This window comes from Oncorhynchus kisutch, linkage group LG18 (genome assembly GCF_002021735.2).
Source record: "Oncorhynchus kisutch isolate 150728-3 linkage group LG18, Okis_V2, whole genome shotgun sequence".
Taxonomy (NCBI): domain Eukaryota; kingdom Metazoa; phylum Chordata; class Actinopteri; order Salmoniformes; family Salmonidae; genus Oncorhynchus; species Oncorhynchus kisutch.
In genome coordinates, this window is record NC_034191.2 from 6,723,064 (window position 1) to 6,738,850 (window position 15,787).

The window sequence follows — 15,787 nt, forward strand, 5'->3', positions numbered from 1 at the left end:
CTGTCTGTCTGTCTGTCTGTCTGTCGTCTGTCTGTCTGTCTGTCTGTCTGTCTGTCTGTCTGTCTTCTGTCTGTCTGTCTGGCTGTCTGTCTGTCTGTCTTCTGTCTGTCTGTCTGTCTGTCTGTCTGTCTGTCTGTCTGTCTGTCTGTCTGTCTGTCTGTCTGTCTGTCTGTCTGTCTGTCTGTCTGTCTGTCTGTCTGTCTGTCTGTCTGTCTGTCTGTCTGTCTGTCTGTCTGTCTGTCTGTCTGTCTGTCTGTCTGTCTGTCTGTCTGTCTGTCTGTCTGTCTGTCTGTCTGTCTGTCTGTCTGTCTGTCTGTCTGTCTGTCTGTCTGTCTGTCTGTCTGTCTGTCTGTCTGTCTGTCTGTCTGTCTGTCTGTCTGTCTGTCTGTCTGTCTGTCTGTCTGTCTGTCTGTCTGTCTGTCTGTCTGTCTGTCTGTCTGTCTGTCTGTCTGTCTGTCTGTCTGTCTGTCTGTCTGTCTGTCTGTCTGTCTGTCTGTCTGTCTGTCTGTCTGTCTGTCTGTCTGTCTGTCTGTCTGTCTGTCTGTCTGTCTGTCTGTCTGTCTGTCTGTCTGTCTGTCTGTCTGTCTGTCTGTCTGTCTGTCTGTCTGTCTGTCTGTCTGTCTGTCTGTCTGTCTGTCTGTCTGTCTGTCTGTCTGTCTGTCTGTCTGTCTGTCTGTCTGTCTGTCTGTCTGTCTGTCTGTCTGTCTGTCTGTCTGTCTGTCTGTCTGTCTGTCTGTCTGTCTGTCTGTCTGTCTGTCTGTCTGTCTGTCTGTCTGTCTGTCTGTCTGTCTGTCTGTCTGTCTGTCTGTCTGTCTGTCTGTCTGTCTGTCTGTCTGTCTGTCTGTCTGTCTGTCTGTCTGTCTGTCTGTCTGTCTGTCTGTCTGTCTGTCTGTCTGTCTGTCTGTCTGTCTGTCTGTCTGTCTGTCTGTCTGTCTGTCTGTCTGTCTGTCTGTCTGTCTGTCTGTCTGTCTGTCTGTCTGTCTGTCTGTCTGTCTGTCTGTCTTCTGTCTGTCTGTCTGTCTGTCTGTCTGTCTGTCTGTCTGTCTGTCTGTCTGTCTGTCTGTCTGTCTGTCTGTCTGTCTGTCTGTCTGTCTGTCTGTCTGTCTGTCTGTCTGTCCTGTCCTGTCTGTCTGTCTGTCTGTCTGTCTGTCTGTCTGTCTGTCTGTCTGTCTGTTGTCTGTCTGTCTGTCTGTCTGTCTGTCTGTCGTCTGTCTGTCTGTCTGTCTGTCTGTCTGTCCTGTCTGTCTGTCCTGTCTGTCTGTCTGTCTGTCCTGTCTGTCTGGTCCTGTCTGTCTGTCTGTCTGTCTGTCTGTCTGTCTGTCTGTCTGTCTGTCTGTCCTGGTCTGTCTGTCTGTCTGTGCGTCTGTCTGTCTGTCCTGTCTGTCTGTCTGTCTGTCTGTCTGTCTGTCTGTCTGTCTGTCTGTCTGTCTGTCTGTCTGTCTGTCCTGTCCTGTCTGTCTGTCTGTCTGTCTGTCTGTCTGTCTGTCTGTCTGTCTGTCTGTCTGTCTGTCTGTCTGTCTGTCTGTCTGTCTGTCTGTCTGTCTGTCTGTCTGTCTGTCTGTCTGCCTGCCCTGCCTGCCTGCCTGCCTGCCTGCCTGCCTGCCTGCCTGCCTGCCTGCCTGCCTGTCTGCCTGCCTGCCTGCCTGCCTGCCTGCCTGCCTGCCTGCCTGCCTGCCTGCCTGCCTGTCTGTCTGTCTGTCTGTCTGTCTGTCTACCTGTCTGTCTGCCTGCCTGTCTGCTGGGAGATAGATGGTGTGCTGACGAGGCATGAAGCAGAGGCAGGGTATCCGGACAAGCCCAGGCAAGGCAGAAGTGAGACTTTATGACTCAGACATTCAGTCTCACTGACACTGTTGACTCTACAGAGCTTTGGCTTTGTGAGAACCTGGACCTCATATCCTCTCATTGTAGAAGTGCTGATCTAGGATCTGTCCAAACAAAATATAATTCATTCTGATTTAAAAGTCTAAACAGATGCCAGACCAGCACTCCTACTCTGAGAGGCTTTGTCGATACAGGGGCGGCAGGTAGCCTAGTGGTTAGAGGGGCGGCAGGTAGCCTAGTGGTTAGAGGCAGGTAGCCTAGTGGTTAGAGGGGCGGCAGGTAGCCTAGTGGTTAGAGGGGTGGCAGGTAGCCTAGTGGTTAGAGGGGCGGCAGGTAGCCTAGTGGTTAGAGGGCGGCAGGTAGACTAGTGGTTAGAGGGGCGGCAGGTAGCCTAGTGGTTAGAGGGGCGGCAGGTAGACTAGTGGTTAGAGGGGCGGCAGGTAGCCTAGTGGTTAGAGGGGCGGCAGGTAGCCTATTGGTTAGAGGGGCGGCAGGTAGCCTAGTGGTTTAGAGGGGCGGCAGGTAGCCTAGTAGTTTAGAGGGGGGGGCAGGTAGCCTAGTGGTTAGAGGCAGGTAGCCTAGTGGTTAGAGGGTAGGCAGGTAGCCTAGTGGTTAGAGGCAGGTAGCCTAGTGGTTCGAGGGGCGGCAGGTAGCTTAGTGGTTCGAGGGGGCGGCAGGTAGCTTAGTGGTTAGTACGTTGGGCCCGTAACTGAAATGTTGCTAGATCGAATCCCCGAGCTGACAAGGTCGTTTTGCCCCTGAACAAGGCAGTTATCCCACTGTTCCCTGGTAGGTTGTCATTGTCAAGAAGAATTTGTTCTTAACGGACTTCGGCCTCGTTAAATAATGTTTTTAAAATATAGAGGGGCGGCAGGTAGCCTATTGGTTAGAGGGGCGGCAGGTAGCCTAGTGGTTAGAGGGGTGGCAGGTAGCCTAGTGGTTAGAGGGGCGGCAGGTAGCCTAGTGGTTAGAGGGGCGGCAGGTAGTCTAGTGGTTAGAGGGGCGGCAGGTAGCCTAGTGGTTAGAGGGGCGGCAGGTAGCCTAGTGGTTAGAGGGGCGGCAGGTAGACTAGTGGTTAGAGGGGCGGCAGGTAGCCTAGTGGTTAGAGGGGCGGCAGGTAGACTAGTGGTTAGAGGGGCGGCAGGTAGCCTAGTGGTTAGAGGGGCGGCAGGTAGCCTATTGGTTAGAGGGGCGGCAGGTAGCCTAGTGGTTAGAGGGGTGGCAGGTAGCCTAGTGGTTAGAGGGGGCGGCAGGTAGCCTAGTGGTTAGAGGGGCGGCAGGTAGCCTAGTGGTTAGAGGGGCGGCAGGTAGCCTATTGGTTAGAGGGGCGGCAGGTAGTCTAGTGGTTAGAGGGGCGGCAGGTAGCCTAGTGGTTAGAGGGGCGGCAGGTAGCCTTGTGGTTTAGAGGGGCGGCAGGTAGCCTAGTAGTTTAGAGGGGGGGGCAGGTAGCCTAGTGGTTAGAGGCAGGTAGCCTAGTGGTTAGAGGGTAGGCAGGTAGCCTAGTGGTTAGAGGCAGGTAGCCTAGTGGTTAGAGGGGCGGCAGGTAGCTTAGTGGTTCGAGGGGCGGCAGGTAGCTTAGTGGTTAGTACGTTGGGCCCGTAACTGAAATGTTGCTAGATCGAATCCCCGAGCTGACAAGGTCGTTTTGCCCCTGAACAAGGCAGTTATCCCACTGTTCCCTGGTAGGTTGTCATTGTCAAGAAGAATTTGTTCTTAACGGACTTCGGCCTCGTTAAATAATGTTTTTAAAATATAGAGGGGCGGCAGGTAGCCTATTGGTTAGAGGGGCGGCAGGTAGCCTAGTGGTTAGAGGGGTGGCAGGTAGCCTAGTGGTTAGAGGGGCGGCAGGTAGCCTAGTGGTTAGAGGGGCGGCAGGTAGTCTAGTGGTTAGAGGGGCGGCAGGTAGCCTAGTGGTTAGAGGGGCGGCAGGTAGCCTAGTGGTTAGAGGGGCGGCAGGTAGCCTAGTAGTTTAGAGGGGGGGGCAGGTAGCCTAGTGGTTAGAGGCAGGTAGCCTAGTGGTTAGAGGGTAGGCAGGTAGCCTAGTGGTTAGAGGCAGGTAGCCTAGTGGTTAGAGGGGCGGCAGGTAGCTTAGTGGTTCGAGGGGCGGCAGGTAGCTTAGTGGTTAGTACGTTGGGCCCGTAACTGAAATGTTGCTAGATCGAATCCCCGAGCTGACAAGGTCGTTTTGCCCCTGAACAAGGCAGTTATCCCACTGTTCCCTGGTAGGTTGTCATTGTCAAGAAGAATTTGTTCTTAACGGACTTCGGCCTCGTTAAATAATGTTTTTAAAATATTTTTTTAATAAAAATAAAACAGGCCCTGATAACCTTAGTGAAGCAGTCACTTCTGAGTCTCCGTTGAGACATGCAGGTCTTTTAGGGAACACATGGTCATTAGTCTGTTGAGACATGCAGGTCTTTTAGGGAACACTTGGTCATTAGTCTGTTGAGACATGCAGGTCTTTTAGGGAACACATGGTCATTAGTCTGTTGAGACATGCAGGTCTTTTAGGGAACACTTGGTCATTAGTCTGTTGAGACATGCAGGTCTTTTAGGGAACACTTGGTCATTAGTCTGTTGAGACATGCAGGTCTTTTAGGGAACACTTGGTCATTAGTCTGTTGAGACATGCAGGTTTTTTAGGGAACACACGATCATTAGTCTGTTGAGACATGCAGGTTTTTTAGGGAACACACGATCATTAGTCTGTTGAGACATGCAGGTTTTTTAGGGAACACACGATCATTAGTCTGTTGAGACATGCAGGTTTTTTAGGGAACACATGATCATTAGTCTGTTGAGACATGCAGGTTTTTTAGGGAACACGTGATCATTAGTCTGTTGAGACATGCAGGTTTTTTAGGGAACACATGATCATTAGTCTGTTGAGACATGCAGGTCTTTTAGGGAACACATGATCATTAGTCTGTTGAGACATGCAGGTTTTTTAGGGAACACATGATCATTAGTCTGTTGAGACATGCAGGTCTTTTAGGGAACACATGATCATTAGTCTGTTGAGACATGCAGGTTTTTTAGTGCCCCACTTTGGGTCCCAAAGGACCAGGATGAAGAACCGCTGCTCGGTGTCATATCGAATCTAACATCCATGGAAATCCCTCTATATGGCTACATCCACTCATATCTCTCCCCATAAAGCCATGTGTTCCTGGGTGAGTTTCCTCAGTCAGCTCCCTCCCTCCCTCCCTCCCTCCCTCCCTCCCTCCCTCCCTCCCTCCCTCCCTCCCTCCCTCCCTCCCTCCCTCCCCACACCCACCTCCCGACCCCCACACCCACCTCCCGACCCCCACACCCACCTCCCGACCCCCATGACCCCCACACCCACCTCCCGACCCCCATGACCCCCACACCCACCTCCCGACCCCCATGACCCCCACACCCACCTCCTGACCCCCATGACCCCCACACCCACCTCCCGACCCCCATGACCCCCACACCCACCTCCTGACCCCCATGACCCCCACACCCACCTCCCGACCCCCATGACCCCCACACCCACCTCCTGACCCCTATAACCCCCACACCCACCTCCTGACCCCCATGACCCCTCTAATAGTCAGTTGCACAGCATCAGTCTTCTTTTGTTACCTTAAGGTCAGAGCCAGTGATCATAGACATATACTTTTTATGTGTGTGTGTGTGTGTGTGTGTGTGTGTGTGTGTGTGTGTGTGTGTGTGTGTGTCCACGTCCTTATACTGTAACTCTACCTTGGGTGGCACATAGAATTCCAACAGGAACTTGTCACCCCCTTCGTCCCTCCTGGTCTTCCTCAGCAGCAACCTACACTTCTGCCACTGTGGCACCCCTATACAGTTAGTATCATCAGCTACCATGTAACGCAGAGCCCCCTCTCTCTGGATCTCCAGCAGCTCAGCCTTGTGCCCCTGAGACCCCCTGGGAAGACGCAGTCTCTGGGACCATCTCTCCCCCCCTGGCTCCCCTCCTCCGTTGACCCGTCTGACCCCTCCGGACCCCACTACGGGGTCTGGTTCAGGGGAGGCGTGGCGGTGCCAGATCTCCTTTACCCCGCCCACCACACACAGACTCATGTTCCTCAGAGAGAATCCCTTCTTGAAGCGGGCCTTGGGGTGTCCCACTGACACGTCCTCTGAGCTGCGTGACTGGCCCAGAGCAGAGGGTTTGTGGGAGGGCTGGGGGGTGCGGGAGGTGGCCATAGAGGAGGAACTACCTCCTCCTATCCCTTCTAGTCCTAAACCTCCACTGTCCATACTGTCCAGGGACTCGCTGGAGGCACCGGCGTCCTTGCGCCGCTGGTAGAGGTCGTTGTGTCCGTAGGGCAGAAGGCAGCCCTGGATCCCCAGGAAGGGAACAATGCTGTATTTGGGGGGAGCGTTGGAGCCGTCGTCCCCTGGCAAGAGCGAGGCCTGGTGGTCCCTGGCCTGGGTGACAGCAGCAGAGAAACACTCCAGGAAGTGTCTGGCGAAGTGCTGCGAGAAGCTGCTGTCGGCGCCCGGGGCGTCGTAGCACGGGTTCTCCGTCAGGAAGCGGCGGAACTTGTGGGCAAAGTCGGAGGCGGAGGCACGGGCATGGAGCTCGCAGAACTCTCGCCAGTCGGGCAGCGGGCATGAGGAGGAGAACTCCGGGCTGCCGGGCACTGCAGCTCCGTTCATCACTGGGCCATCACCATGCCAACCCGCCTGAGGGAGGTGACAGAAGGAAAGATAGAGAGAGAGACATGTTAGAGAGTGTGGGGGGGGGCGGTTATTTCAGTACCAAGCCCTGCCAACATACTGTGTGTGTGTGTGTGTGTGTGTGTCTGTGTCTGTGTGTGTGTCTGTGTGTGTGTGTGTGTGTGTGTCTGTGTGTGTGTGTGTCTGTGTGTGTCTGTCTGTGTGTGTGTGTCTGTGTCTGTGTGTGTGTGTGTGTCTGTGTGTGTGTGTGTGTGTGTGTGTGTGTCTGTGTGTGTGTGTGTGTGTGTGTGTGTGTGTGTGTGTGTGTGTGTGTGTGTGTGTGTGTGTGTGTGTGTCTGTGTCTGTGTGTGTGTGTGTGTGTGTGTGTGTGTGTGTGTCTGTCTGTGTCTGTGTGTGTGTCTGTGTCTGTGTCTGTGTGTGTCACCAATAGCAAGGAAAGAGACATTACAGTGAGAATGTGTGGGATCCTAGGATTTACAAAGGACAGCACCAACAGAATAACAGTCTCTCTGTGTGTGTGTGTGTGTGTGTGTGTGTGTGTGTGTGTGTGTGTGTGTGTGTGTGTGTGTGTGTGTGTGTGTGTGTGTGTGTGTGTGTGTGTGTGTGTGTAGGTATTGTCTGTGTGGGAAAGCGTGTCGTGTGTTTGTGTGTGTGTAGGTATTGTCTGTGTGGGAAAGCGTGTTGTGTGTGTGTGTAGGTATTGTCTGTGTGGGAAAGCGTGTCGTGTGTGTGTGTGTGTAGGTATTGTCTGTGTGGGAAAGCGTGTCGTGTGTGTGTGTGTGTGTGTGTGTGTGTAGGTATTGTCTGTGTGGGAAAGCGTGTCGTGTGTGTGTGTGTGTGTGTGAACCACAGAAGACCTGGGAACGAAACAAGACGTCTGAGGCTGGGAGATTGTCAGCGTGTTTTGTCATTTCCCTAAATAGAGGCGACAGGCCCAGTCCTTCTCTCTCTGGGGAAGAACGATCTCTCCCCACAGCCCTGCTACACTGACATACATCATCATCTAGTGGTGTAAAATATTTGACGTAAAAATACTTTAAAGTACTTATTTAAGTCGTTTTTTTTTTGTGTATCTGCTCTTTGCTATATATATTTATTTTATACTTTTATTTGTTTTACTTCACTACATTCCTATAGAAAATAATGTACTTTTTACTCCACACATTTTGCCTGACAAACAAGAGTAACACTTTGAATGCTGAGAAGGACAGGAAAATGGTCTAATTTACACGCTTATCAACACATCATCCCTGGTCTTCCCTTCCTGCTCTGATCACTAAACACACACGCTTCGTTTGTTGGAATGTCGGAGCCTCTGGCCTCTCTCCGTAAATACAATTTAAAAAAATAAAATGGTGCCGTCTGTTTTGCTTAATAAAAGGAATAAAACATTATTCAGACTTTTACTTTGATACTTAAAGTATATTTTTGTAATTACTTTTACTTTTGATACTTAAGTATATTTAAAACCAAATACTTTTAGACTTTTACTCAAGTAGTATTTTATACTGGGTGACTTCATTTTCTATGAAGGTATTGTATCTTCACTTTTACTACAGAGTTTAGGCTACTTTTTCCACCACTGTCACAATCACATGGCTCGTACCAGATGACATCATCTGTTGTGAAGAGGTAGTTGACCAAGGACATGACTAAAGCCAGACGGAATCTGGAGAAAATTATTTCCTTTTGAATCATTTTTTAAATCCTGCTGTGTTCATCGAATCAAAAATAAATCTGTATCTATTTATGTTTTGAAGCAATGTTTGGTTTGGACTCGAGCGCAACAATCCACTTGAAGAGGAATTTAGAAAGATATAAAGAACTATCCGTTTGTCCGCTAGAAATCTATAATTCCTCCTGCTCCTCCTGAGTTCTACCTCCCTCTTTTTCCTGTAGGCAGCCTGCATGAGTTGTTATCCCTGTAAATCAATGTGACAGTGGCCGCCTTGTTCCCCCTCTCTTAAGGAAGACACTCATCCCTCTCTCATCCTTCCATCTCTCTCTGCCTCACTGGAAGTATGACTCAGCCCTATCCCTCCCTCCCTCTTTCATCTCCCTCCCTCCCTCCCTCCCTAACTCTCTCTCTCCCTCCCTCCCTCCCTCCCTAACTCTCTCTCTCCCTAACTCCCTCTCTCCCTAACTCCCTCTCTCCCTCCCTCCCTAACTCCCTCCCTCCCTCCCTAACACCCTCCCTCCCTCCCTAACTCCCTCCCTCTTTCATCTCCCTCCCTCCCTCCCTAACTCTCTCTCTCCCTAACTCTCTCTCTCCCTAACTCCCTCTCTCCCTCCCTCCCTAACTCCCTCCCTCCCTCCCTAACACCCTCCCTCCCTCCCTAACTCCCTCCCTCCCTCCCTCTTTCCTCTCTCTCCCTTCCTTCCTCCCTCCCTCCCTCCCTCCCTCCCTAACTTCCTCCTTCCCTCCCTCCATCCCTCCTTCCCTAACTTCCTCCTTCCTTCCCTCCCTCCCTCTTTCCTCTCCCTCCCTTCCTCCCTCCTTCCCTAACTCCCTCCCTTCCTCCCTCCTTCCCTCCCTCCCTCCCTCTTTCCTCTCCCTCCCTAACTCCCTCCCTCCCACCCTCCTTCCCTAACTCCCTCCTTCTCTCCCTCCCTCCTCCCTCTCCCTCCCTTCCTCCCTCCTTCCCTAACTCCCTCCTTCCCTCCATCCCTAACTCCCTCCCTCCCTCCCTCCCAGGCCCAGGCTGAGCCACATCGGATCACAAACCCATCTCTCCAGGAAGCCTAGCGGTTAAGCCCGTTTGGCCTAGTAACCGAAAGGTTCAAATCCACAGTCGTGGTCAAGAATGACAAATATGAATTTCCACAAAGTTTGCTGCTTCAGTGTCTTTAGATATTTTAGTCAGATGTTACTATGGAATACTGAAGTATAACTACAAGCATTTCATAAGTGTCAAAGGCTTTTATTGACAATTACACATGAAGTTGATGCAAAAAGTAAATATTTGCAGTGTTGCCCTTCTTTTTCAAGACCTCTGCAATCCACCCTGGCATGCTGTCATTTAACTTCTGGGCCACATCCTGACTGATGGCAGCCCATTCTTGCATAATCAATGCTTGGAGTTTGTCAGAATTTTTTGGTTTTTGTTTGTCCACCCACCTCCTGAGGATTGACTACAAGTTCTCAATGGGATTAAGGTCTGGGGAGTTTCCTGGCCATGGATCCAAAATATCGATGTTTTGTTCCCCGAGCCACTTAGTTATCACTTTTGCCTTATGGCAAGGTGCTCCATCATGCTGGAAAGGGCATTGTTCGTCACCAAACTGTTCCTGGATGGTTGGGAGAAGTTGCTCTCGGAGGATGTGTTGGTACCATTCTTTGTTCATGGCTGTGTTCTTAGGCAAAATTGTGAGTGAGCCCACTCCCTTGGCTGAGAAGCAACCCCACACATGAATGGTCTCAGGATGCTTTACTGTTGGCATGACACAGGACTGATGGTAGCGCTCACCTTGTCTTCTCCGGACAAGCTTTTTTCCGGATGCCCCAATCAATCGGAAAGGGGATTCATCAGAGAAAATGACTTTACCCCAGTCCTCATCAGTCCAATCCCTGTACCTTTTGTAGAATATCAGTCTGTCCCTGATGTTTTTCCTGGAGAGAAGTGGCTTCTTTGCTGCCCTTCTTGACACCAGGTCATCCTCCAAAAGTCTTCGCCTCACTGTGCGTGCAGATGCAGTCACACCTGCCTGCTGCCATTCCTGAGCAAGCTCTGTACTGGTGGTGCCCCGATCCCGCAGCTGAATCAACATTAGGAGACGGTCCTGGCGCTTGCTGGACTTTCTTGGATGCCCTGAAGCCTTCTTCACAACAATTGAACCACTCTCCTTGAAGTTCTTGATGATCCAATAAATGGTTGATTTAGGTGCAATCTTACTGGCAGCAATATCCTTGCCTGTGAAGCCCTTTTTGTGCAAAGCAATGATGACGGCACGTGTTTCCTTGCAGGTAACCATGGTTGACAGGGGAAGAACAATGATTCCAAGCACCACCCTCCTTTTGAAGCTTCCGGTCTGTTATTCGAACTCAATCAGCATGACAGAGTGATCTCCAGCCTTGTCCTCGTCATCAATCACACCTGTGTTAACAAGAGAATCACTGACATGATGTCAGCTGGTCCTTTTGTGGCAGGGCTGAAATGCAGTGGAAATGTTTTTGGGGGAATCAGTTCATTTGCATGGCAAAGAGGGACTTTACAATTAATTGTAATTCATCTGATCACTCTTCATAACATTCTGGAGTATATGCAAATTGCCATCATACAAACTGAGGCAGCAGACTTTGTGTAGTGTCCAAAACGTCTTTCAAGCTGTCAGGAATTCCCATGGCAGCAGAGCAAGAGCCTCTATGCAGACTGTAGGTAGAGGTCTGTACCGAGGGGGCTCTATGCAGACTGTAGGTAGAGGTCTGTACTGAGGGGGCTCTATGCAGACTGAAGGTAGAGGTCTGTACTGAGGGAACTCTATGCAGACTGAAGGTAGAGGTCTGTACTGAGGGAACTCTATGCAGACTGAAGGTAGAAGTCTGTACTGAGGGGGCTCTATGCAGACTGAAGGTAGAAGTCTGTACTGAGGGGGCTCTATGCAGACTGAAGGTAGAAGTCTGTACTGAGGGGGCTCTATGCAGACTGAAGGTAGAAGTCTGTACTGAGGGGGCTCTATGCAGACTGAAGGTAGAGGTCTGTACTGAGGGAACTCTATGCAGACTGAAGGTGGAGGTCTGTACTGAGGGAACTCTATGCAGACTGAAGGTGGAGGTCTGTACTGAGGGAACTCTATGCAGACTGAAGGTAGAGGTCTGTACTGAGGGGGCTCTATGCAGACTGAAGGTAGAGGTCTGTACTGAGGGGGCTCTATGCAGACCGAAGGTAGAAGTCTGTACTGAGGGGGCTCTATGCAGACTGAAGGTAGAGGTCTGTACTGAGGGAACTCTATGCAGACTGAAGGTAGAGGTCTGTACTGAGGGGGCTCTATGCAGACTGAAGGTAGAGGTCTGTACTGAGGGGGCTCTATGCAGACTGAAGGTAGAAGTCTGTACTGAGGGGGCTCTATGCAGACTGAAGGTAGAGGTCTGTACTGAGGGAACTCTATGCAGACTGAAGGTGGAGGTCTGTACTGAGGGAACTCTATGCAGACTGAAGGTAGAGGTCTGTACTGAGGGGGCTCTATGCAGACCGAAGGTAGAAGTCTGTACTGAGGGGGCTCTATGCAGACTGAAGGTAGAGGTCTGTACTGAGGGAACTCTATGCAGACTGAAGGTAGAGGTCTGTACTGAGGGGGCTCTATGCAGACTGAAGGTAGAGGTCTGTACTGAGGGGGCTCTATGCAGACTGAAGGTAGAGGTCTGTACTGAGGGGGCTCTATGCAGACTGAAGGTAGAGGTCTGTACTGAGGGGGCTCTATGCAGACTGAAGGTAGAGGTCTGTACTGAGGGGGCTCTATGCAGACTGAAGGTAGAGGTCTGTACTGAGGGGGCTCTATGCAGACTGAAGGTAGAGGTCTGTACTGAGGGGGCTCTATGCAGACTGAAGGTAGAGGTCTGTACTGAGGGGGCTCTATGCAGACTGAAGGTAGAGGTGTGTACTGAGGGGGCTCTATGCAGACTGAAGGTAGAGGTGTGTACTGAGGGGGCTCTATGCAGACTGAAGGTAGAGGTCTGTACTGAGGGGGCTCTATGCAGACTGAAGGTAGAGGTGTGTACTGAGGGGGCTCTATGCAGACTGAAGGTAGAGGTCTGTACTGAGGGGGCTCTATGCAGACTGAAGGTAGAGGTCTGTACTGAGGGGGCTCTATGCAGACTGAAGGTAGAGGTCTGTACTGAGGGGGCTCTATGCAGACTGAAGGTAGAGGTCTGTACTGAGGGGGCTCTATGCAGACTGAAGGTAGAGGTCTGTACTGAGGGGGCTCTATGCAGACTGAAGGTAGAGGTCTGTACTGAGGGGGCTCTATGCAGACTGAAGGTAGAAGTCTGTACTGAGGGGGCTCTATGCAGACTGAAGGTAGAAGTCTGTACTGAGGGGGCTCTATGCAGACTGAAGGTAGAGGTCTGTACTGAGGGGGCTCTATGCAGACTGAAGGTAGAGGTCTGTACTGAGGGGGCTCTATGCAGACTGAAGGTAGAAGTCTGTACTGAGGGGGCTCTATGCAGACTGAAGGTAGAGGTCTGTACTGAGGGGGCTCTATGCAGACTGAAGGTAGAGGTCTGTACTGAGGGGGCTCTATGCAGACTGAAGGTAGAGGTCTGTACTGAGGGGGCTCTATGCAGACTGAAGGTAGAGGTCTGTACTGAGGGGGCTCTATGCAGACTGAAGGTAGAGGTCTGTACTGAGGGGGCTCTATGCAGACTGAAGGTAGAGGTCTGTACTGAGGGGGCTCTATGCAGACTGAAGGTAGAGGTCTGTACTGAGGGGGCTCTATGCAGACTGAAGGTAGAGGTCTGTACTGAGGGGGCTCTATGCAGACTGAAGGTAGAGGTCTGTACTGAGGGGGCTCTATGCAGACTGAAGGTAGAGGTCTGTACTGAGGGGGCTCTATGCAGACTGAAGGTAGAGGTCTGTACTGAGGGGGCTCTATGCAGACTGAAGGTAGAGGTCTGTACTGAGGGGGGCTCTATGCAGACTGAAGGTAGAGGTCTGTACTGAGGGGGCTCTATGCAGACTGAAGGTAGAGGTCTGTACTGAGGGGGCTCTATGCAGACTGAAGGTAGAGGTCTGTACTGAGGGGGCTCTATGCAGACTGAAGGTAGAGGTCTGTACTGAGGGGGCTCTATGCAGACTGAAGGTAGAGGTCTGTACTGAGGGGGCTCTATGCAGACTGAAGGTAGAGGTCTGTACTGAGGGGGCTCTATGCAGACTGAAGGTAGAGGTCTGTACTGAGGGGGCTCTATGCAGACTGAAGGTAGAGGTCTGTACTGAGGGGGCTCTATGCAGACTGAAGGTAGAGGTCTGTACTGAGGGGGCTCTATGCAGACTGAAGGTAGAGGTCTGTACTGAGGGGGCTCTATGCAGACTGAAGGTAGAGGTCTGTACTGAGGGGGCTCTATGCAGACTGAAGGTAGAGGTCTGTACTGAGGGGGCTCTATGCAGACTGAAGGTAGAGGTCTGTACTGAGGGGGCTCTATGCAGACTGAAGGTAGAGGTCTGTACTGAGGGGGCTCTATGCAGACTGAAGGTAGAGGTCTGTACTTGAGGGGGCTCTATGCAGACTGAAGGTAGAGGTCTGTACTGAGGGGGCTCTATGCAGACTGAAGGTAGAGGTCTGTACTGAGGGGGCTCTATGCAGACTGAAGGTAGAGGTCTGTACTGAGGGGGCTCTATGCAGACTGAAGGTAGAGGTCTGTACTGAGGGGGCTCTATGCAGACTGAAGGTAGAGGTCTGTACTGAGGGGGCTCTATGCAGACTGAAGGTAGAGGTCTGTACTGAGGGGGCTCTATGCAGACTGAAGGTAGAGGTCTGTACTGAGGGGGCTCTATGCAGACTGAAGGTAGAGGTCTGTACTGAGGGGGCTCTATGCAGACTGAAGGTAGAGGTCTGTACTGAGGGGGCTCTATGCAGACTGAAGGTAGAGGTCTGTACTGAGGGGGCTCTATGCAGACTGAAGGTAGAGGTCTGTACTGAGGGGCTCTATGCAGACTGAAGTAGAGGTCTGTACTGAGGGGGCTCTATGCAGACTGAAGGTAGAGGTCTGTACTGAGGGGGCTCTATGCAGACTGAAGGTAGAGGTCTGTACTGAGGGGGCTCTATGCAGACTGAAGGTAGAGGTCTGTACTGAGGGGGCTCTATGCAGACTGAAGGTAGAGGTCTGTACTGAGGGGGCTCTATGCAGACTGAAGGTAGAGGTCTGTACTGAGGGGGCTCTATGCAGACTGAAGGTAGAGGGTCTGTACTGAGGGGGCTCTATGCAGACTGAAGGTAGAGGTCTGTACTGAGGGGGCTCTATGCAGACTGAAGGTAGAGGTCTGTACTGAGGGGGCTCTATGCAGACTGAAGGTAGAGGTCTGTACTGAGGGGGCTCTATGCAGACTGAAGGTGGAGGTCTGTACTGAGGGGGCTCTATGCAGACTGAAGGTAGAGGTCTGTACTGAGGGGGCTCTATGCAGACTGAAGGTAGAGGTCTGTACTGAGGGGGCTCTATGCAGACTGAAGGTAGAGGTCTGTACTGAGGGGGCTCTATGCAGACTGAAGGTAGAGGTCTGTACTGAGGGGGCTCTATGCAGACTGAAGGTAGAGGTCTGTACTGAGGGGGCTCTATGCAGACTGAAGGTAGAGGTCTGTACTGAGGGGGCTCTATGCAGACTGAAGGTAGAGGTCTGTACTGAGGGGGCTCTATGCAGACTGAAGGTAGAGGTCTGTACTGAGGGGGCTCTATGCAGACTGAAGGTAGAGGTCTGTACTGAGGGGGCTCTATGCAGACTGAAGGTAGAGGTCTGTACTGAGGGGGCTCTATGCAGACTGAAGGTAGAGGTCTGTACTGAGGGAACTCTATGCAGACTGAAGGTAGAGGTCTGTACTGAGGGAACTCTATGCAGACTGAAGGTAGAGGTCTGTACTGAGGGGGCTCTATGCAGACTGAAGGTAGAGGTCTGTACTGAGGGGGCTCTATGCAGACTGAAGGTAGAGGTCTGTACTGAGGGGGCTCTATGCAGACTGAAGGTAGAGGTCTGTACTGAGGGGGCTCTATGCAGACTGAAGGTAGAGGTGTGTACTGAGGGGGCTCTATGCAGACTGAAGGTAGAGGTGTGTACTGAGGGGGCTCTATGCAGACTGAAGGTAGAGGTGTGTACTGAGGGGGCTCTATGCAGACTGAAGGTAGAGGTGTGTACTGAGGGGGCTCTATGCAGACTGAAGGTGGAGGTCTGTACTGAGGGGGCTCTATGCAGACTGAAGGTAGAGGTCTGTACTGAGGGGGCTCTATGCAGACTGAAGGTAGAGGTCTGTACTGAGGGGGCTCTATGCAGACTGAAGGTAGAGGTCTGTACTGAGGGGGCTCTATGCAGACTGAAGGTAGAGGTCTGTACTGAGGGGGCTCTATGCAGACTGAAGGTAGAGGTCTGTACTGAGGGGGCTCTATGCAGACTGAAGGTAGAGGTCTGTACTGAGGGGGCTCTATGCAGACTGAAGGTAGAGGTCTGTACTGAGGGGGCTCTATGCAGACTGAAGGTAGAGGTCTGTACTGAGGGGGCTCTATGCAGACTGAAGGTAGAGGTCTGTACTGAGGGGGCTCTATGCAGACTGAAGGTAGAGGTCTGTACTGAGGGGGCTCTATGCAGACTGA

At 51.9% G+C, this 15,787-nt stretch overlaps 1 protein-coding gene across 2 annotated transcripts in view; it reads right to left on the reverse strand.

Moving 5' to 3' along the window:
• Positions 1–15,787, reverse strand: part of LOC109883857 (SH2B adapter protein 2) — a 62,017-nt gene that overhangs the window by 25,531 nt on the left and 20,699 nt on the right. For both annotated transcript variants that reach the window (XM_031795488.1, XM_031795486.1), the window contains exon 2: positions 5,554–6,504. In XM_031795488.1, the coding sequence (XP_031651348.1) occupies positions 5,554–6,477 (924 nt within the window). In that variant the 5' untranslated portion in view covers positions 6,478–6,504. The remainder of the gene's footprint in view (positions 1–5,553; positions 6,505–15,787) is intronic.